The sequence below is a fragment of the Embiotoca jacksoni genome, unplaced genomic scaffold (genome assembly GCF_022577435.1).
Source record: "Embiotoca jacksoni isolate LCO1_2020_lvr unplaced genomic scaffold, fEmbJac1.0.p SCAF_5, whole genome shotgun sequence".
Lineage (NCBI taxonomy): Eukaryota > Metazoa > Chordata > Actinopteri > Embiotocidae > Embiotoca > Embiotoca jacksoni.
The window spans coordinates 376672-400750 of record NW_027185403.1 but is presented as its reverse complement, the minus strand read 5'-3'; the positions used below and the strand labels follow the sequence as shown (position 1 = coordinate 400750).

The 24079-nt window shown below is 40.0% G+C and overlaps 1 protein-coding gene across 1 annotated transcript; it reads right to left on the bottom strand.

Annotated features, from left to right (window-relative positions):
* Positions 1-79: 79 nt before the first annotated feature.
* anxa5a (annexin A5a) lies at positions 80-22730 on the bottom strand. Its single transcript, XM_069171506.1, has 12 exons — positions 22506-22730; positions 14707-14791; positions 12413-12507; positions 11007-11120; positions 9397-9487; positions 7820-7899; positions 7464-7514; positions 5795-5888; positions 4694-4789; positions 4415-4473; positions 3233-3355; positions 80-398 (listed from the first exon to the last, which is right to left on the bottom strand). The coding sequence occupies exons 1-12, from the start codon at positions 22728-22730 to the stop codon at positions 339-341; spliced, it is 1173 nt and encodes a 390-aa protein (XP_069027607.1). The 3' UTR covers positions 80-338.
* Positions 22731-24079: the final 1349 nt, after the last annotated feature.

Here is a 24079-nt window from a genome sequence, read left to right as displayed (position 1 = left end):
TAATTACTTCAAACACGGCTAACATTATTCTGTATAATATTAAAATCAAAAACTGAACCTTTAGGAAACACTGCGTCAGAGCTGTTTGCTGTTCAAATTGCGTCCGACATTAAACACGAACTTTTAAATGACTGTAACTGATATTTATGCTGCGAGATATCGTCGTAAGTCAAAATGACAGGCGGGTAATTCACACTAATTTAATCAAACTGCACGCTGAAGTCAGAAAGAAGAAGACGAAGGAAAGGAGACACTGGATCAATATCCTCATCTCGTGTATAGATTGTGTCTCGCTTATCCATGAGAGCCGCTGCTGCTAAACACATCATAAGACAGCATTAATCATTCCCACCGCAGAGGTAGAGTAAAGCCTTCTGGTAGTCTCCGGTCGTGTCCTCCTGCAAAAAAACACAAAAAACAATCATGAGTGTTATCATTTCATTCAGGAGGGTGAAACTTTACATTCACTGGATTGACAGCAGAAATGACTCATTCCTTCTCTTAAAATGTGATTAAATAGCGCTGCTTTCTTTCAAGCATTTGTTTGCAATGACGCTTGAACGTCAGGGCGACACTTTACTCGACATGTGGGATGGCAACTGCACGGGCTGCTCCTCCTCTCCGCATGTCACACAGCGTCTTCGAGCAAAAACACTGAACTTCAAACTCCCCAAACACCCTCTGTGCAAAAGTGTCTGCCGAGTGACTGTAATGAAAGAGTGCTAACTGTGAATGTGGACGTCCTGACCCCCGCAGACTGTCACGTGTCCCCAAGCGTCTGTTAGTAGGATCAACAAATGCTACTAGTATTTCTCTTATATTAGCTTCAGACAGACGGGTGGGTAGATAGAACAGGGCTAAGAACAGAAAGATTACTAAGAATCAAACCCTCAATAAATAAATAGATGAATAAAAAAAAAAAAAGTGCCAATGAGACAAACGTAACTAAGTAAGGTAATAAATTGAGCAACGACAAAGCCAAGTAACTTTATTCTGGATTAGTCAGATGGCTGCTTCTGTAAATAAATACAGTGCCGACGTGATATATTCGTGCCTTCATACTTTTAGTTTGCTCAACAAGGAGTACGGATTATTTTTTTTTCCTTTTAAAAAAAGAATCCGTAGCTCAGGTATATTTGGAAGAATCATGCACAATATCAAGACTGTGAATATGCAGCAATGAAATATAGCTATAAAAAAAAGTATGTTATTAATTATACGTGTGATTGGCAAGTCAAAATATCAGCTGTTTGAATGATCTAGTTCTTAAATATAATTTTAAATATAAAACACTGGTTTGTACTCAAAACACGTTTATCTCCTAACACTCTTGAAAAAGTTTGGCTACTCGAAAAAGAAAGCATTTTTACTCTAAATGTTCAGCATGCCACGTCTCTCATCGTTACATTTTTCATCCCCTTTTCTTTGTATACACTATTTTGTTTTCAGTATGGAAATTGGTAATAATGGTTATCATAGTGAGCGCTCCCAAGGTATTCCTAATCCTATGATGACAAGGTAAACGTTACATAAATCCTGTTGACTGCATGCGACGGGGAGGTGGAGGCATGCCTGGGGGACGTGGGTTATTTTAATCATGACGTGGCCGGGTAAAGTGCATGCCTGCAGGGGAATTGATTCATTACACGCGCACGTATATATATCTGGAGGTCATCAAATAATTACATGAAAGCTGACAAGTAACGGTTGCTTTTATTAGAAGTTAAATGTTGTTCATCAAAACAGTCGAGTGATTTAAACCGATTTGTCCAGGAATAGTTGGACATTTAGAGAAATATGCGTATTCGCTATCTTCTGAAGAACTAATGGTGACACTCTCCCTTCTGTGCATTAAATATGGAGCTAACAAAGAGGTAATTACCCTGGTTTAGTTTAAAGACTGGACGCAGAGAAAAATAACTAAAACCTGGTTTGGTCTAAAATTTGAAAGAAAATCTCGTTTCTACGGCTCACTTTTTATGTAACACGATCAGTGAAGGAGGCAAATTCAGGTCTTGCACCTAAATAAAAGTACGAATAACACTGTCAAAATACTCAAATACAGATACTTCCATTGAAAGTGGCAAGAAATAGGCAACTTTAATCCAGCAAAGGTACTTGTAGTATTAAAAAGTATTATAAATAGTGACTGTCAAAAGTACAATATTTCCCTCTAAAATGTCATGAAGTATAAGGTGGCATTAAAATGAAACACTCAAGTTAAGTACAAATACTTCTAAACTGCAGTATTTGTAGGTTTTAGTGAAATGTCTCAACGGCTATTGCCGTTCATTTTTGCACAGACATTTATTTCCCCCTCAGGATGAATTGAAACGACTTTGCCCTTACCGTTGTTTAACACCACAAAAAAATTTATTTGCCCAATACTTTGATTTATGACCGAACATTAAATGTCAGCATGTTAGCTCGGTCACTGTAAACATGCTGACGTTCCCAAAACGCCGCTGTGCCTCAGAAAAGCTGCCGGCGTGTAGTTTTCCGTCTTGTTTACATTTCTGTCTGTGCACGGTGTCAGCGAGTTAATTAAGTGACCTTTAGAGATGCTGGTAATCATATTTAAAAACCTTTGAGGTTGCCAGGCTAGTTGCTCATCGCTACCAGTCTTCATGTTAAACTAAGCTGACCATGTCCTGACATAAGACCTGTATTTAACACACAGAATTGAGTCGTGACGATTTTTCAAATCGTAAGTATCGCTCTGATTCTTGAACCGAAGAATAAACAGAACAATAATTGAATATTGACACCAACAGGAACAAGTGAAAAATACCAATATGAAAAATTTAAAACAGTAAAAAAAGAATACATTAATATATATATATTTCCCACACTGATTTAAAGGTTATTTCTTATTTAGGTGTTCAGGATTGGCCGTTTGTGCGTTCCACAGGAGGAAGGCGATAACTCTCCACTATAGGAACATCTGGCCACGGGAGAACACATTCATTTAAAGAAGGGAAGCAGTCTCGTCACGTTGAATAAGACATCTTCAATAAATCACCCTCCGCCATTGCTGCGCTGACATAAGCGGCACCAACATAGTGCACCTGGCTGGATGCTTTAACGTCATGCAGAGGGATGGATGAGAACATTTAACAAAACATCAGGGGGAAAAAAAAAACTGGGAAGAGAATTACATTTTACAGCTATACACTTTTTTTTCTTCGGAATGATGATGGTCATAAAAACCGTGAAATAAAAGCGTCCGTACCTGGATGGTCTTGTACAGAGATTGTCCGTACGTCTTCTTGAAGCAGGCTCTGATGTCCAACATGTCCACCTCGCTCCTCGACACCATTATCCTCATCAGGGTGCCGTCGTCGGTTCCAGCTCGCTACACGTAAAAAAAAAAACACACAAACACTCAGCAGCCGGAGTTCACACTCGACGAACTTCAGTCCAGATGTAGTCGCACAAATCCATAAAGTGTCTGGATTCAAATTCTCTTTCAGTTACTGTAGTTTTAGTTTATTTATCGTTTCTTTGTCAGATTGTCGAGCGAATTGCTGTTTCCATCCTGCAAATCTACTTATTAAAGGACAATGTCAGTGTTTTGGAAGGTTTAACTCACATTACAAGAAAAACACATGAATTTCACATGTGCAAAAACTCATGTGAGGGAAAACATGTGTTTTTTGGACCATTTTGAGGGTGTAGTGTGTGAAGCCCATGTAGATTCCCATGTGAAAACCTTTCCACATCTTTTCCCCATGTTTATCATATGTTGCAACGTGTGGTAAGCACGTGTTATACATGTGATCACGTGTGTCCCATTTTTTTTTTTTTTTACTGTAAGGAACCCCTAACTACACAAAACTAAAAGTTAACATGAATTCTTGCAGTTTTTCACATCATTCCAGATGTTTCTGTTATGATATAAAAGTAAAATAACAGAGTGAAACCTGCTTGAGTTTCCTTTACAGAAAAAAAAATACATGTATGACACATGTTTACCACATGTTGCAACATACATCCCCATAACGTGGGGAAAATATGTAAAGGTTTTAACATGGGAATCTACATGGGCTTCACATATTACACCATGAAAATGTTCCAAAACCACATGTTTCACACGTGCACAATCATTTGCACATGTGAAATTCATATGTTGTTTTCTGTACTGTCCTCTATGCACAGTAATCAATCGCAGTGAACATTGAGTTTATGTTGAAAGGAATAGTTTGATATTTTGGGAAATATGCTTAATCACTTTTTTTGTTTTCTGTTTTCAGTCTTTATGCTAAGCTAAGCGAACTGGCAGTAAGCCGTGTCCTTGTAGGCAACTTTTAGTTTTGTAGTTCTGTGTATAATCTTTTCTAGAATGACAAATGATGACCAAATTTTCATCTATTTCAGTGTTGTACATGAGGTGGGTGCGACAGTGAAACCCTACCTTCATCGATTTAGAGAGAACCTCTGCAAAGAACTGCGGGACGCTCTTGGCACATTTCACTGCAGAGATAAAAAAAAAAAAAAAAAAACATGACAGGGTTCTGCTTCAGACTGAATTTTTCTCACGTTAAGCTGACACTGTATTGAAATAGATTTTTACTGTCAAGTCTTATCTCCTGCTGTATGTTATTCTGACATGCAGGTCGAAAGGGAGCCCGGCTGGTCGTCACTGCTGCCGTGACGACCGAAAGCCTCGCCCTGATAAATCGGGGGGTCTTACCGACGGCTACCAGCAAGTTCTCCAGATTCCCAGTGGTCTCGCCCTTAACGCTGTCCTCTATATCAGAGCCGGCGAGCTTCTTATAGACAACAAATACTGCGGGGGGAAAAAAAACAAAAAACCACAGTGACGCTCGGATGCTGTTGTCAGAGCGGAATGAGTCGTGCTCGGCGTGGAAAAAGGTCGAGTCGTTTTCAAAAGCGTGTTTTCACTTCGGGGCGACTTGTTAATGTCTGCTTGAGCACTGACTTCATCCTCTTTGTACGATAAGAGTGTGTTTTGTATGCTGTGTTTTTGGGGATTTATCGATCCGCGGCTCGATACACATTATCAGCCATATCATTATCATACAAGAGCAGAATCATCACATCACTATGTTCCACTTCACGTTCGTGTTAAGGGAATTATGAAAAACACATCAGTCGACATTATGTGTCGACGCAACGAGCCCCACGTGGATGAATGAATCAAACGTAGCTTACTTCGGTGGCCTATTCAGGCCTAAAGTGTTTCCCTCCCAGCGTATTTTAAACAAGTGTTTGTTTTCTCCAAATTTTGAGCACAGTGAGGTCGCTGCCATCGATCCGCTCGACGGCCACGTCGCTACAAGGTTGAACGTCGGAGTAAATGCGAAAGAGACCACAAAAACGACGGCGACGGCCTTTTGTTCGAACACTTTAAACGACCTGAATCCTGACAATCGCGGTGATAATTAGGAGCTTATTGTCTCCTTGTAAAAGCCATTCAGGGAGGAGGTCAGGGTGGATGTTTGGGTCCACAAATCCAAGAGACCACATTTTACATCCTGTCTCATATATCATATTATTCTGGCTTTATTTAACTATTATGTCAAGCTTATTCTTTTGTTTTTGCGTTAACCCAATGCTTTATTTTCTACTTCAAATATGTTTTATGATTTATATTTCTGAGCTCTCTTCACTGCTGAGCTCCTGTTTGTTGTTTATCACAGCTTATTAAACTCTGAGGCTCTCTCACCTTTTGCCTCGATGTTTTTTTGCTGTTTACTATCGACATGTCCTTGTGTCTCTTATTTGCAGATTTCTCTTTTGCAGCATTAAAACGCACTCGGATCAAACTCACCTTCTCTGAGATGCTCCGCGCTCCTGTTGCCAAGAATTGTGATGAATTTTTTCTCATCGGTGCCGAACTTGCCCTCACCAGCTGCATACAAGTCCTGTGATAGCAGAACACACACACACACACACACACACACACACACACACACACACACACACACACACACACGTATTCACACACACACATCAACCTTGTGTTGACATGCAGCGCCACAGGCAGAGCCGAGATGACAGCAGGGAGTTGTTCTGTGCCAAAACCACCCAGAAAGGTGGTTGTTTTTCACTTTCGTCTTTGCTGTTAGAGACCCATTAGAGATTCCATGTCATTTCACTCGACAGTTTTTTTTTTTTCACTTGCTCAGATACATTTGATTAAATTATCCATTAGGGACATTTTTGTTTTTCATATTATCAATTATTTATTTGTTTTTAATGAGTCATACACTGTTTATTTCTGCTAATTTGATCCCTGAGGAGTTTAAACACTGCATTTTTAAATAACATGTCATCATCTCAAAGGTTAATATCCTGTAATGGAATGTATTGACTGTTCTGCAGAGAAGATTAATGCTTTCTTGGTCTCTATCCATACTTCCCCTTAAAGAGCAAATATGATGAAATTCTTAACATGATGACGTTTAAGAGAAGGATTATTTTGTATTTTCACCCTTTAAAGCCGATCCATTTTGCATTATGGCATTAATAAAACTGTTAGCACCTCAATATGAAGACATTATTGTCGTTGTTGTAAACATTTAAAACCACAAACCACAGCAGAGGCTGATCACTCCATATCATAAAACAGAAAGGGGTGTCTGCTCTTACAGTTTATACCTTAAAAGTTTACCTCATCACACAAAATAAAGACTAAATGGCTTTTATTGTTATGACAAATATGGGGCGTGACCAGATTAGTATTCCTTGTCCATATTAAATGAGCAAGCACTTCACTGATGATATTAACGTCACTATCAAGGTCAATACCAAGCTCACCTCTAGCCACAGATTTGCAATTAATGTTTGTTCTTTTACTCTCTCACTTTCTTTAACCTTGAAGGAGCAGTTTGATGTTTTGGGAAATATTAGTTGCTCTTTGGTGGGAAGTAAGACGACAAGACTGATCCCATCTAATGTCTCTATTAAATACCATGCAGTAAGTTTAGCTAACATGGAAACAGGAAGCCTGCGTCTGTCCAAAGGTAACAGAATCTGCCTACCTGCAGCTCTAAAGTTCACAAATGATTTATTCTGTACACAAATCAGAGTGTATAAGTGACAGTTCAACAATTTAATTAGGGCTTTTTTGTTGGACTATTTCTTGGCAAGAAGAAGTAACTTCCTGGGAATGAATAAAAAGTCCATATTTTAAGTGCGGTGACCACAATCCTCTAAATGTTTTCGTATCTGCCGTGTGCTTAAAATAAACATTTTACATGAAAAAATGTTGGCTTTGAAAGTAATCAGTTTGTTTTTTGTTTTTTTTAAGAAAATTCTGGTTTGAATTGAGTTTGAGTCCCATCTTCTTTGTAACATGGGGTTTAATGTGAACAGGAATGATTAATTAAAAAGGGATTCCTTTTGAATATGAGTGACCTTTTAGAAATGAACTGACAAAAAGCAAAACATTATAAAGCAAAAACATCTTGTCATGTGTTGTTTTCCTTGTTTCTTACCTTAGCATCTTTCTCAATATTTCCCTCGTCTACTCCCTTCTCCCTGTTCCCCTTTGCAGCCGGGCAGGTGGACAGACAGGTAGACAGACAGGTGGACAAACAGAAAGCAAAAGTAGGTCAGTGTGGAAGGAAACACGGTGAGCTCAGAGCCTCTCCCTTAACCTCTTAACCCCTGACGATTGCATTATACCCTCACTGTCCCAAAACCGTGAAGCTTACTTTACGCTGCGTAAACCAAAACACAATCAAGACACCCACTGTAATGTATTGTGCTCACGACCCACACCTAAACCTGTCATGACTTTGTAATGGCGTCACTGGAGCCTCTCATGTCTCCGCGGCGTCCCCTTCTTTACCTGCACCAGGATCAACAGCAGCTTCTGGTAGTGCCCCGAGGTGTCACCGCAGATATCCTTCTCCAGCTTCCCGCCGCACTCTGGGGAGAAGAGAGGAAGATTGATTACACTTCCCGCCACTAATGTTTGCAATGGACACCGGTGGGTTGTCCTGCGTTTTTGCAGGGCTGTGTGAGTACTGCAAAATATCAGAATCTGTCGATCATATCGTTTGTCATTGCCAGGAATTCACACTTAGAGCGAGACAAGTGAAAGAGGAAGCTGGGAGTTGAGGAACTTAATCTAAAAGATGCATTAAAACCTTAGGGGGTAGGGGTCATTAATGAATGAATGAATGAATTTTTTGTTTGTTTGTAAGGGGATAGGTAACTCTGGTCCACACTCCTATATAGTAGGTGGTGGTAATGCACCTTTCACTGGATGCCATCTGCCATAAAACGCTAAAGAAGAAGAAGTCCTGCGTTTTTGCCAGAAGGACCTCCGACAGGGGAAATTTGATTCTTGGAGTAATGGCCGCTGTGGCATTTCTGTCTGTCCAATAATATTTTCCAATATGGTTTAATGGAACTTAAACCTGCTAGACATTCCTGTGGCGGTAAATTAAGTGAGACAGGTGTAGGTGAAGTGCATATATTACAACCTACTGGAGGCTGTAAGCATTGTGCTCTTGGGAAAGAAGTCTTAATGCTGTAGTTATTAAAAAATCTCTATGAAATAAGAAATATATATCTATGTTCAGTCTTTACAGGCTCTTTTCAGTTCTGTACTACACTGTAAGAAGCCCGACCACAAGTTAAGGTTAAAGGCGAGAAAGAAACTTGTGTTTAATATTTTCTCTCTCTGGTACAATATCGTCCAGATCATCGTGTCTCGGCCACTTTTAGCTCTTTTATTTGATAACAGGCAACGCAGCGCTGACAGGAAATGAGGGAAGTGAGCAGCAGGATGCAACACAAACAACACAGAGGCAGCAGCATGAGAACAAACTCCCGTTTAGTATCGGATGAGCTGGTGGGTCGCTCATTACAAACTCATGCTGTGCGCCCGAAACCGTAATCCTAAAGTTTCCAAATATATCAAAACATGTTTGGCTGGATGTTTGGTGATATTTTATATTCAATAATACACGAGACACGAGTCAAGAGTTTGTGGTTTGACACCTCATGAAGACCGAAAGGGGCCCTTAAAAGCGAAAATATGAATCAGTTATTAAATGAGAAAAAGGTGGCACAAATCTAACAAAAGCTTGTGCTTCAGTATTTCATTCAGTGCAAACATGATATAAATTTAATGAAGGGTTGGAACAAGGTAATTCCGTCAGACAGAACATAATTTTAATAAAACGTCTGGCCATGATTTGGGGTAAAATAACAAAAGATAATGTTGCATTTAAAAATAATTGTTTAATTTGGAGGATTTTTCTGTTTTTATTATTGAATAAATTGTATGCTTGTGATAGTATAATATTTTTATGTTGTCAACAGAAACCTTTCGCAGTTTTTTCTCTAATCAATAGCAGTCACAGTAGCCATGTTTATCTGCTTTTGTCTGCCTCTCTCTCGGTCAGAGTACGTCACCTTTCTTGTACACTTTGATGATATCTTTAATCTGTTCGCCAGTCCTCGAGGCCAGGATCTCAATCAGCACTTCATCATCAGTCCCGGCGCCCTGGGAAACAAACACAACACAGGGATGAGCTCCGTGCGAGGCGACAAAGGCCCGAAAATCCCCAAATCCTGGTTGGTAAAAAAGCAATGTTGGAGGTTAAAGAGGGGAAAAAGGTTGAAAAAAAATTCTCCAAGAAAATATAAAAATCTGAAGAATTTTTGAGCTCAGCACACTTCAACGTATGCAGTCAGACAATGAATGAGTTCAGCACTAAAGACAATTATCATTCGGGCTTTCTTCTCTTTGCTGCAATTAACCTCACGACCAAAAATGTCCGACACACCAAACTAATACAGCGATAAGTGTGGTGGGAATGTTGAGCCTAAGCCCCGAAAGCATTTGCCTTCACTTTGACTGAACATCTCATTTGCACCGGTAATTGCAAATCTAAATGTTTTTTAAAGAATAATGAGAGAAAAGTCCCATTTGAGTTATAAGAGGAGAACGGCTTTTTCCTCAGGCGACGTGCTGCGGACTTTATGAGCTTTGAGTGTGATATAAAAAGCAGCAGAAGTGAAACGTCGTAAGCCTTTAAGACGAAAATACGTCCAACCTGACGTGTTTTTCATTTGAGATACACGAGAGGTGAAAAAGGTGGATATGAAGAGAAATCTAATACCAACACGGCTCCGTTACATCTTGCGTTGTGTTTCGGAAGACAAAATATGAGAGGAAACGTAGTCTCATCAATGACGACAATCCAAAGACAATAAGGTCTGTTTTTTTTTTTATTATTATTTTTTCATTGTTTTTAGAGCAGTTATGAAAGTAAATATCAAAGCTCCGAACCTCATTGATGACAATGAATGTCAATTTTGACATGAATGTAACAATGGCAAAAAAGACAATACAAAAAACTAAGGAAAACGCCATGACAACCTCTGACAAAATAACACAAAAGATTCTTTTGTCTTCGTCATGAGCCCTTTGTCGAGGTCTAAAAAGAGCTATAGCTGTTGAAAGCTGACAAAAAGAAAATCTGACACATAAGAACCCCTGCTGACACACTCGCAGCCTGATGTATGATCACCTGATGGAGTTGTTGCAGCTAATGTGTTTGCAAACAACTGACTTACACGTTCAGCAGATTTCTAACATTCAATTGTTTTTGAACACCCTAGAAATTAAAATCAAAGCTCCGTTTTGTTGCACATCTGGTTGATGTAGCAGCAGGTTTTTACAGTAGATTAAACCATCTAGACAGCTTTTAAATGGCAGACCAACATGGAAGAGTCCATAATGGTTGTCAGGCATTTTTTTTTTTAACTTGTCAATCAGCCATCATTAGCTTAGCTCCAATAACATTGTGCTGGCGTACGCCGTGCATGCTGTCTTAAACAGAAGGGAGGCCTCGATCGCAGTCATTTTAATGGTCTGTTGCTCCGTTGAATGTTTCAGCATCAAATCAACATGATAAAAACAAAAAAAAAGAAGAAATGATGTCATCTGTGGGATTCAGCTCAGTTACATACGAGACTGAGAGTTAAGCGGAGCATCTGAGGAGGCTGTCGCTACTTACCTTGAGAGCCTTCTGCAGTTGAGAAGCATCATATGAGACAGACGGGGTCATCAAGGCCACGATCAGGCTCTCGAACAGCCCACCGAGCTCAGATTTCAGGGCACTCACTAAGTCCTGTGGTCAAATAAGGATTAACGGATGAGAGGAGTAGAAACATTAATAACTGTATTTTCACAGAAATAATTCTTTAAATACACAAACCACATTAAGTAAAAACAAAGTTACGCTTCTCTTGAAATTATTACAAATAAATGCAAAAACATAAACAGAACATTCGGGTTCGTGATGAGGTGACGAAAATTTCACTGCATTTCTGATTTTTTTCTGAGGAATGAGAATGATCACAACAAATGTACCTGCAGAAAAGAAAAATACATTTACTTTGCCATATTTCTTTAAACCACCAACTAATCTACCTGCAGTGATTTGGGCTTTGCAGGGAATGCACGGGTAACAGCATCTCAATAAAATCCCCTTATTTCTAGATAACTTAAAACATTTCTCTTTTCAGATGTCAATCTTTTTACATTTTACATTCTGAGTTTTCAGATATCTGATATCAAAGTCCCATAAAAGATTTGTTGAAAGGGTGGATTACAGAGCAGAAGTGATATCCTGTAAGTTAAAGAGTAATAAGGAGGGAACAGAAACAGGAGCTCTGGCTTCAGGTAATTTTTTTATTTTTTTAAAGGAGCAGTTTAAGGTAATAATATATATATATTTTTTTAAATGTAATAAAACTGCACTGAAATAGTGCCAAAAGCACAAAGTCCCAGTCTCTTGATCGTTTTGATAAAACGCTGTAATACTCGAAGATATTCCAGGAACGATTTTGTGGTTTCCTTTTCTCTCAAGTCGCTTCATCTATTTATACTCGAGGGAGCAAAAAACCTCTGCCGGAGGGCTTTTCAACAACCTCCACAGCAAGCAAATTAACTTGATGCCTTTGATCCACAGGTGGTCATAACGCAACTTGACAATGTGATAGACAGTAAGTGCACGGGAGCGTAAAAATGCCCCCGTCTCGTGTGAGGAAGTGCGACGTGATCGGGTTGACGCAGGCTGCAGGGAACTGATCTACGCGCTGCTTCTGTCATGAAATTGTCCCCGAAGGACTGTTGAATTTTTTTTTCCTACAAAATTTAATCTCTTCTGCTTTCATTCTTAATGACAGAAATATATATATATATATTTATTTTTTTTATCACTTTTTATTATCAAGCCTTGTTGTAGTGAAGACGAGCAAGTGGTGGAAAAAGTAACCTTTTGATGTTTAAAATACTACAAAGCGAAGTCTGTATGCATGAAGCGCGGTATGTTGGTGAGTGAGGACCACGCAGAGCTGTCCATCAGTGTTGACCGCCAGTAGTCACTAGCTCTCCGTTCTCATTCGTCGGTCACCTCACCTTTCCGTAGGCCTTTTTGTACGCTGCCTTAATTTGCTGGCGTTGATCGTTGCTGCGGGCCGTCAGAAGCATGAGGATGGCATCTTCGTCCGTACCTGCACCACAAATCATGAAGCTTTAAATAACATGGAAAAGCGACTCCGTGAGCGTCACACGAACAAGTCCTGCACACACCTTCACGCGGGTGAAGACCAAAATCTGCTTCTTTTTTTTTTTTTTTTCAAATCTTTCTTTTTTATGAACAGATATCTCATAAGGCGTGATTATGTTTGCACAGCTGGCCCTCCTGATTCAAAATAAATGACTTCTCGTTATAAAACCCAAATGAAGCGTCAACCTGGATGTCTAACAATCAATAGCTCCAGAAGGTCACCGGCACCTTGGAGGAAAGGGCTCAGCTGGACAAACAGGCTGAAGAGCAGCGCGTGGTATTTCCACCGAGGGTGAAGGCCAAGGTAATTATGGCGCAAAGCCCTGCTGATCGGCACCGATGATCGGCACTGACAGCTCCGACTGTAAAAAAAAATTGGTGCAGTCGCTTCTCTTCTCCCTTTTACCTTTTTTACTCAAACGTTAAATTGCCAAGTGGACAGTTCCTTATCGCTCTTATTATGAAAGTATCAAAACTGACAGGAAGTAAAAGTGGGAGGTAAGGGGGGTGGGGGGAGGGAGCACGCGTTACAACTGTTACACCAACTCCGTCTGTAGTACACCTTTTAGTTTGATGATTGTCAGCCACGCTATTGATTTACACTCTAAAATTACATCACCTGAGAAAAGAAAACGGGGTCAAAGGTCAAACTTTTAAAAAGTAATCCAAATTAAGATTTGCATGCCACCAACCGTCCCTTTAAGTAAAAGATGTATCCTGAAAAACTTTTAGCTTTTTCTTTTCTGCAAATGCGGCCACTCAAATGAATGAGGCACCAAATTGTAATCCAGTATCCAGCTCTCCTTTATACGTCGAGGACAAAGGAGCGTTCAAGTCCGCTGTTTGGAGTTCATGTCCGCAGCTGTCCGCGTACACGGAGACCATAAATTGCCTTTAATGGTTCCTCTTGCCCCGACTGCCCACAAAGCGATGGGCCAAAAATCGAAAAAAAAAAAAAATCCCCAGCCTTATTTCTGTACAAAAATGCATTCTTGAGATGGACCAAAGCTTCAAACCATTTCAGACTGTTTTACCAGTCCACCCTGCCGTCCTATTATAGAACTGACTGTGGCCATGTTTGATAGCGGTACAGTATAGGTGCTCATTACTGTGGCGGTTTTGCAGAGGACATTGTGGAAATGACTCTGCACTGTGTGTGTGTGTTTCAAGTTTTGCTTTAAAGTTAAAGTTTTCAAACTTGCTGATATACAGTTTCTCCTTTATCCAGAAGGAAAAGGCCATTTCAACCGTTTTTTTTTTTTTGTCCCACAAAATAAGGTAGGAGGACTTTATGGTGTTTTTAATGCAAAAATTTGAACCTGAGTGACAGTGACAGAGTGTATATTACCTATTCTCAAATTAGGTTTGAGGTTACACTTGAAAACATTTCTCAAAATTTAGAAGTGTGTGATTTTCAGCTAGATTTGGCCTCAGGAACATCTCTATTTAGTCTCCAAGTAGTCTGCCAACATAGAGAGGCCTCAATTTCCCTGGTACTTCTTGTCCATGTGAGTACACAGAAAAAAAACAAAAAAACTATGGGCGATAGAAAAACTCTGAAAACGTGCACAAATACCAGAATAGTTTTTTTTTTTTTTTTTTTTTTAAATGGGACAAAATCTTTCCGAACAACTCCAACCTAGGAAAAAAAAAGATTTATTTCCATTGTGCCAGAGGGTTGCATTAGCTGCTTAGAGGAGCAAACGGTCACGCCTCCCTGACAGCTGTGTTTGTAGAGTGTTTTATTGTTATACTGAATTTACAGAGACGCAAAACGAGCTCGTTACGTGTTTAAAGCAAACTCTACTCATACGCACACAAAAAAAATATATATATACAAGGGTCACTGGCGGTCCCGTGCAAATGCAGCTTAAACATTATATAGTGACTTCTGATTGTGTTGTGGAGTTACTATATTTATATGTAACTCTCACAATTTGGATGATTTCTTGAAATAAGTAACCTCTACCGTATCACAAGCCATAAACACCTGAAAATGGCTTTTTCTTTTTTTACTGTGCACAGAATTTAGTTTTTGGGAAATATACGTTCATTTTTTTTCTATGTGAAAGATTCTATACCGTAGTCGATGACAGTAGGATAACATAACGTGCCATCGAAGACTCGTCTTTGAGAAACTCACCGATTCCTTTCATGGCCTTATGGAGGACCTCCGCATCGTGTTTGGCGTTGAAGTTGACATACGGTCTGACGCTGCCTCTGTATTCCTGTGGAGCAGCACATTAAATCATAAAAAGAATTTTTTTTTTAACAAGCATTGTTTTCTTCACGTTTTTTTTCTTCATCAACGGGTTGCGGATGAGAACGCACTGTTTACACGTTAAGTACTGTATGCATGCACAGACCGTGGCCATTTTACAACCATATATTGTTATTGTACATGTACTATTTTGTATTATGGTACTATTTGTTGCACACGATGAACTCAGATCTTGTAATTTTATTATTATTATTATTATTATTATTTATGCAAAATACATTTTCAAATTAAAAGCCATAAATTAGTTGGTATTTTTCAGTAGTAGAAGGCTGGCTTGGTCGTCTGAGGATTATTTCCGACTGACTCCAGCTGAGAGCTCTTTACTACGAAACGAACATATCGCTCAACTCAACATGAGATCCACTTCAAATCAATTTCAGTTCAGTGTTCAGACTCAAATGGTGTTTCAAGCAATCCCCCTCGCCGGGCGCACAAATGTAAAGATGTCCGGAAAATTTCCTCAGGCGACTGTTAGCAGTTGAAGTATAAAAACAGTACCAAAGGCCATCAGAGACTCACATGGGTTTACGTGTTGTCCACCCAAACTGTGGGCCGTTAGAATAATCTGAATCAGGTCTAAGAATGGTCTCACTTGGTGGTTGCTCAGAGAAAATGGCATTTGTCGAAATAGCAAAACAACAGGTGCAGCCTCGTTTCAACTTCAGCACCGAATCCCATTGACTTTTCATCTGTAGCGCCATCAGCAGGTCAAAGGTTGCAAATATCTCCATATGGATAAATCATTGTCACCGCCGACATATAGTTGATGATTTGGATCCACGGTGAGTTGCCTCAGTAACTATTATATTGAACGTGACGAATTTTAGGTTAGAGCTAATGAGCAAACGTTCGCATGCCCAGCGGCTAAATTGTGTTGGTGAACGTGGTGAGCTGGCGTGTTAAGGTTGCAGTTGTGAACAGGTTAGCATGCTAATGTTAGCATTTAGCCCATCACAGAGCTGCTGCAGAGAGACAAAACATTTTAAACCATGTTTTTTTTTTTTTTTTTTTTTTCACGGTACCTGAAACTTCACATTTTGAAACAGCAAAAATGATCAAATCTCCTCAAATAATTCCCTATAGCGGCTTTTCAACATTGTGCATCGTTAATTGGTATTCTGCTGTGATCCACAGTCACAGCAGGTTTTTTTTTGTTGTCGATCTAATAGGATTCACATTAATCAACACCTAAGCAGTCCTACTGCACAGAATAGCTCTGTGGGTTTGGAAACGGTTCAAACTAAAGTCAATCTGAAAAGTGTCTGTTTCATTAACTTATTGTGCTTTATTAGGTTCAGAAACAGTAGCGTGCTTCCTTTTCAGCCAAAGTGCCATTAGGGATGAAATTGTAACCCAATAGACTCGGGTACGAGCGGTTTTCCATGCACACGGTAACACAATATGGCGCGAATTAGACCACCGTCATCAACTGAAAACGAAGTTCTTGCCATCTACTTATCCTCATCAGACAGTCTGAGGTCTCTCCAAAAGCTGGAGGGGAGAAAATCAAATCAAGGATATCAAATGAAGCCTCTCCTTCTCTTTTCTCGTGCCGACGCGAGTACACGGCAAGAGGCGTACTAATGTTTTACTAATGAGTTCATCTTTGTGGGAAGTCCTCTCGGCGAAGTGAGGATCATCTAAAAGTCAGGGTATCTTCATACGCCGAGTCTTCGGAGTAATTGGAAAGACGGAATTGGGGGAAAAAAAATTGAATTCAATTTAATTTTAGGAAACAAAAAGAAAAATTTAGGGTTACATGCAAATCAGACGCTGGCGCTATTCATGATGTGAATTGTTTAGGAGCGATGGAGCAGAGCGAGCGTCGCGGTGGTTTGATAAGGCGATGCCCTTTCAAGAGTCACGACACACCTCGTTACGCAAACAGAAAGGTTAGTTCTGGTGCTGTGGCTAAAACACGCTGCTCTTAATTTAAACTGTTTTTATGCAAAAACAGAAACAGAAAACATGCAACATTTATTAATATTTTTTTAGGTTATAGAAAAAAACAATTAAGGGAAACACTTACCATTATTTTTGCTGATGGAAGATAAGCGTTGCAAACTGAAAGAGAGTGGAACAGAAAATTAAAAAAAAAATCTTGATTAACACAGACCTCATCAGCTTTTGATCAAAAACTTTTACCATTGGCATCAATATTGAGGAAATACTGACATGACAATGGGTTTCTGCTCTTACCAACAGGTGTGTGTCTTCGTCTCCGCACAGGTGATCTGTGACTCAGGTAAGCTCTTAAATTTCTGCCCTCCTCCTCCTCCTCCTCCTCCTCACAAGGGAAAGCTTGACAGGATGCACTTCCTCAACCGCAGGCAGTGTTGCCTTTCACCGGCTGTCAGTCAAACAGCAGATCGGGAGCTGCCATCCAATCGCCTTGGTGTGACCTTCAAAAGGCGAGAAGAGTTAAAGGTTTTTCCAATAGCGGGCGCGCCGAGGGTCCACAGGGCTGTTTCTTACGGAGAGTGGATTTCTGTGAAGGTTTTCATCCTGTCTGACTGTGTTTGTCACTCATTCTAAAGTTGAAAAGGTCAACAATCCTCCCCAGAAGTTTTAGATTAGGTTTGCAAAATATAATACTGGATCAACGAAGCATTAAAAAAAAAAAAACAGCACACACACACACACTTAAATTACACCTACATTAAATATCTGTTATTTCTGTTGTCATTTAATGTGCATGCCCTTTCCAATGAACATTTACTATTGAAAATTATTTAATTAATGTACAAAACAAAAGCATAGATGATACATACCTTAGTCTCACCACTCGTGGAAACAGTATTTAGACCTTTTACAAAATTAAAGTAGCAACATGAGTGGAAATGTTATTTAAGTAAAAGTACGTAACTTGCATCAAAATAAAAGTACTTGTTAGGTCAAGTAAAACCTAAACGACTGTTTTATACATGTAATGGAGTACAGGTGTAAATTACACTCAAGTGAAGTGCAAGTATCTCAAACATGTACTTATAAAAGTACTTTGCTGCTCAGCATTACAATTTGTCAGCAAATTTCTTGAGGTGATTAATGACATAAACCCATAATTACTTCAATGTTGTGAACCAACGCCTGAAGATGTCGCTCTTATTTAACAATAATTCACTCTAAAATTAAACTCAGCATGTCATTTTAAATTGGTACGGTTTCTCCTTTGGCCTCTCGATCATTTATTTTACATTTCGTGCCTCACATTAACATATTTTCAGGCCTGGTCGATCTGGGATAAATGTGTGTCGTGGCAAACAGGACACAAACAGGAGACGTTTGATGGACGGTAGGTGCGACAGAAGGGCAGCAGAGCGAAGCGCCAAGTGTACAGCTCGCATGTCGTTATTGCCATCCTCCTCCCTGCAAACCTTTAATTAACGTGAGCGCTTGTGAGAAGATGAGAGTGTGAACAGCATCTCGGAGGTGATCCCGTTTCATTTCACGGCCTCCCGGACTGGCGTGAAGCCAATTTCCTTCAACCACGCGCAAACAGCAGCTACATGGAAGCTTATAACAAACATATCAGATTCAATGGAGCTTTTGTTTTTGTTTTTTCCCACATAATTAAGAAGTCATCTAGTGACTAGAGTCACTATCACAAAAACTGAACTAACGCCCAGATTACGATTTTAATTACAGTTCCTTGGAAGTTCGCAGTATTTCCTTTCACCCTATCAAATATCTTATTCCTTCATCAGAATACAATGTATTATACATTATGGCTATTGAAAAGCTGGACAGTCGTCCCCTCTTGAAAGCGTAACACTTTCTTTCTCCTACAAATGAAAACTTGATTTTTAACTAATGGAAGCAAAACTTTAAATAAATATCATAATAATGCTACTGTTGCGTTACATTTATGCATTTCCGATTATGCAGATTTCAGGTGACGTTCGTGGGTGAAGCTCGGTGATGGTGAATACTCTACTAAAACCGTTAGCTCGGTTTCAATAGCTTCTGCAATTGAAACAGTTGAATTCAATTAAATAAAAGTCATTAAAGCGGGAAACCTTCTCCGTGGTTGCAGTTTAGCAAACCATTAGCTTGGTTGCTAATACAGTCAGAGTGTAAAACATGTTGATAATTATCTACAAACTGTTGATCTATTGTGGAACAGTTTACTGGGACAATAAGGTGCAACACAGCTAAAGCTGGTTTCCTCTACTGTGGACGCTCCAGGTTTTCCTTAAAGGTCAGCACAAAGCTCGCCGATCAACTGTGCAAATTTGTGCACCAGATAATTACAATTAATAAAGAGTGTGACAAGATTTTGGGTATTAAAAAAAAAACACTCATCGGCTTGGTGGAAGCAGTTATTGCATCCACTGCCCAAATAACACTACAAATTCCAAAATAAATCAAATTTGCTAGGACACAATATTTATTAAAAATGAATGAAGTAAGTAAGGGATTATTGTTGCTTTGTAAACTTAATTTCATCACATTTTGAATATCTGAAATAAAAATATATAGATTCATTTTAATCAAATCATTCATATCTTTCTGTTCAGACTGACACTGATTATCACTTGACAAAATGCACCTCACGGATTACCACACTACATAAACATTGCCGAGTTTTGCAGGAAACTTTTAATCTAAACGATTTTTTTATTTTTATGAAGGAACAGCAATTGAGTTATTTACAATCCAAGTCAGCGAGGCTGCAAACTGCTGACTGTCGGTTTCACTTTCCACTGTCGTCCCTGAGTTGTCAGTTTACAAACTGAATCACTGTGATATTTTTATTCATGAGCGGTGCGCCCTGCGACAGCTGTGACAGAGCTGTGTTCACAGCTCAATTTGACCGCCGCTGACTGACAGACAATAAGCTTTTGTCATCAATCAGCGAGCCTCCCCAGACGCAACTGATGGCCTCTGTTTGCTATCGTCCTCTGTGCTGAATGTAGGCTTCATTTCAACAAATATTACCTGGCATCATGGACCTTTTAAAAAGCCTCTGCAAAAATAACATAATATTTATAGCAGACCGCCAGTAACATCTGCTTTTCTAATGGGTAACTCTTTGTAGCTCTGGTTTGAAGAACCATGAAGCTAATTGCTTGTTTATGACTTGAGACTATGGGCCCCGATATGAAACAATAATAATTTCCTGCAAGAATGAAAATAAAAACATACGTAGGTAATGGTCAAAGTGTCACATTAACATTCAAGGTGCATTGATTGATTTAACTTGAAGCATCGTTTTGATCCGCTACCGTTTGCCCTGTTGAAGTTACGGCATTAATACAATCTCAACACTTCCTGTCTGTTTCAAACTAAAAGCCCTCTAACAGAAAACCTTAATTTCTTATTAAGGCTGTTTTTGTGAAACATTTGCAGGAAACTGTCGAAATGAAACTGGACGAAATGAAAGTGATGGAAATGGAAACAACTTTACCGTCCATGCCCATGTGTACTCTCCAGTACTTTAACAAATAGCGCTACAACCCTGTTCATCTATATCAAGAGGAAAAGCCCTGATGACATTTGCAAAAAAAAAAAAAATGCATCAACAAAAAAGGACGAGGGGACAGAATTTCAATACATTTTCATCATAAAATGCAAATTTAGCTACTTCACAGAAAATACGTTTTATGAAGCGTTTTCTCACCTAATCTTTAAAGCAAGCAACAAGATCTATGTTATTTTCTACTCTTGCTCAGCGGCACAGTTTACCTTGATTTATATTTGATAATGTTGAAGCGGGTGTTTTCGGTCTCCTACCGGACTTTGAGAAAGCTTCAACAGTTCAACAGGCTGTTTATTCTCATCCAGTCAGGTTTTCTAGACCAGTCTGCCTCTGCACAGTCGGCAGGTTAAACCCAGCAGAATAGAGGACACCGCTGTGACTCTTTAATTTAGACGAAGGGTTCTGCACGTATGTTGAAAGAGACATTTTGGTATCATTTTGGTATCGTTTTATTGGAGAAACATGCTGAGGAAGATGACTGAGTAGTGCCGGAGGGCAAATCTAAACTCAACCAACACATGTGGAAACTGTCACGTGGTGCGATCAATACATGCTGTCAGACCTCTTTGATCTACAGGTGTCTCGTTGAAGGAAGCAGACAAACCGTTATTAGTTTCGAAATAACCTGCGCGCGATCCTGTTGAAGAGGAATCCACGAAGACCCGCTGGTGTTAAAGTACCCGAGGGATCTTGAAGTATTTATCAGACAGACCATTAAAAGTGAGATTAAACATTTACAGGAATAGGTTTGACATTTTGAGGGGGGGGGGGGGGCTTGTTTTCTTTCTTGCCAAGAGCTTGGTGAGAAAATTGCCGCACCAAAGACTGGAAACAGGTGAAAGCAGCTACAGCCTGGTTCTGTCCGAAGGTAACAAGTTTTGCAATATGTTTTTGTTGCTGCGTTCAAATGGGGTCGTATTTACCGTGTACACGAGAAGAGTCCATATGGACGGCTCCCTCTTGTAGTATTCACGACGTCGGAACTCAAAATTTTCTACAAGCCTCGAGTTCACGAGTTACGCGTTTGATGACATGAACAGAAACGGCCGTGGAAGTTCTTTTTTTTTTTTTGTCATATGTTAAAGCTAATATATTGTAATTTTAGTCACGTAGAGTTTGTCTCTAAGTTAGCCTCCGTGGCTTCTAGACGCCGTCCGTGTTGCCGTTGCCTAGCAACATCGTTTTTACAGCTTAACCACTCGAACGTCGAGCACACGGTGCCCACGACTTCCCGCGTCGTAACCACGAGTTTAACGAGTTCCACATTTGAACGCAGCATTAGACTCCAATTTAACCAGTCGGTTAGATTAGCGGGCTTTAGATGTTCGGATAGTTAGGGTTTGTTATACTTTTAAACACAGCCGGGCTAAATCTTTGTGCGTTTGTGTCACTATGTTAGGAAATCAGCTGTAAAGCTTTTATTAACACGCTCCACCTCAGGGTTAAGAGGCTATTGATTCCTTTCAGACGGATCAATCAAAGACTGCCCCGCCGGCTCCGACTGATGACTGAGGAAGAATAAAACTAAAACACATTAAGAGCTAAATTTACCAACGAGCATCTTTCCCGGTTCAACAAATGGTCCCTGCCTTTGAACAGTCACCACTTTGCACATACGGCGTCGAGGGGTTTAATTTACTTTGGCATGGACACACAGGAGTTGAGAAACGAAGCGGGCGCAGCTCCTTTCATAAATTTTTCATCGGCGGATATTTTCAATATCCCTCCCTGCCAATTCACCAACCATGAGAGAGGAGTGCTAATTGCCCCTCCTAAATGCTCTGCTTTTGATCAGCATAAATCAGGATGCAGATTTAATCTTGGCTTTTGCTTTTTCCTGGGCAATTTAGATATTTGAGCTGGGCTGTGTGAATTCATCGGAGAGATGAAAAGAAATAGACGTAGCATAAGATCAACAGATTCTTTAATAACTCAAAAGAACATAGACGAGACTCCCTGTTTCACGCTTTTCCAAGAAAGATCATGCCGAAACCAACAAAGAGTAGACAGTGGTTTCTATAAATGGGAACAGATTTTATTGTTTTGCGAGGCAATATAAGCACGCGAGTCCAAAACAAATCCTTTTGTGAAGTCGTTTTCTTACATGAACTCCAACGATCCTCAGTCCTGGCAGCGTCTGGGCAGATTTGTCCCATTTTTTTTTTATTTTTTTTCACATCACTTGCTTCAACTCCTGTTCAAAGCAGGGCTGTCTGAAGGAGCGGACGGGCTGCAGCATCGATTTGGCCACAGTGTTGCTGAGCTGTTTTAGGAGCATCCAGAGAAGAAGCATCAGGAGCGTCAGGAGCCCTAGGAGCAGCCCCACGTACAAGCTCAGGTTCCAGCCCCAGTCCAGAGCCAGAGGCAGCGAGGTGGACGCCACCAGAAATTTTCTGGGGGCCGGCATGGGGGGGGTTAGGCAGCAACCCGGCCTCTCCGCCGCCCCCCCCCAAAAAAAAAAAAAAAAAAAAAAAAAAAAAAGCTCTTTTATCCACACTTGGATCTTTTTTTTCTCAGGGGTCGGACAGATGCTGTGCTGTAGCTGCAGGAGCCATTTGTTCAAGCATATATCCAACTGGTTTTATGCTATGTTACAGAATTCCCATCCGTTTCCATGGTGTAGTCCTCCGGTTAAGTCGCAAGTGAGTGTCGTCAGTGATGGAGGGAACCTGTTGAGAGTGCGGTGCATGGTCTGCGAGCTGCCCGTCCCTCCTCAGGCGAGATGGGTGAAAGCCTCTCTCTCTCTCTCTCTCTGCAGCCGGGCTGCGCTTATCCTCTCCTGTCAAGACTCCTCGCACAAAGCCAGCCTCACGATTTATCATCAGGGAGAGGGGGGAGAAAGCGAGGCGCCATTCGACGCCATTGGCTGCCTCTAGTTCACTTTCACAGAGGAAATCAAGTCGCTGATGAATGAGGAGCCGGAAAACATCAAACCATATTCCTGCTGTTTAGCAGTTTGGAACAAAAAAAAAAGGGGGGGGGGGGCGACCTTTGTTTGCCTCCTATGTCGATTTTAATCTCCCCATATACAGTCCATTATTGGTATTGAAAGGGGCGGAAAATAACAAAGTACGTTTACTCAAGTACTTAAAAGTATTTCCATTTGATGCTTTATACTTCCACTCCACATTTAATAGGGAAATATTGTACTTTGTACTCCACCGAATTTATCTCACGTTTTTAGATTAAGATGTGACGCAATTTATAGCAAGCATTTAAAATATAACACCATTAAAAATTAGGCCACATTTTTGGCATCTTAGAAAGTCATTCTGTAGTGGGGGGGGGAGCATATTTTAGTCAACACCTCTAACCAAACATTGATTTTTCCTTCTGAACTTCTCGTTTATAATTTAAATAAATCATCAAATATCTCAGATTTTTCTTGTCCTCTCCCAGTAATCATGTCACAATTTATCTGTATCTATCCCTATAGACGTAACTGTAAAGCTAGTTCAAACTAACACCATCTCAGGCAGCAACAGTAACGTAGATATTATACACGCTTCATGTATAAAACCAGAGGGACCTAATCAGTACTCTTAAGTTTTAAATTGGGTTTTGCTGGCATTGATACTTTAAGAAATCTTCCACTAACGAGTTATTTAAGGCAACTGGAAATACCAACATTAATGCATTAAATAGTTTCATCCCAATTTCCTTCTCATGTCTTGACCCTCAAATCCAATTACTTTAATTTTTTAACTTTTCAATATTCTCACTTTACATGTGAAAAAGATGACAATTTCTTTGTAA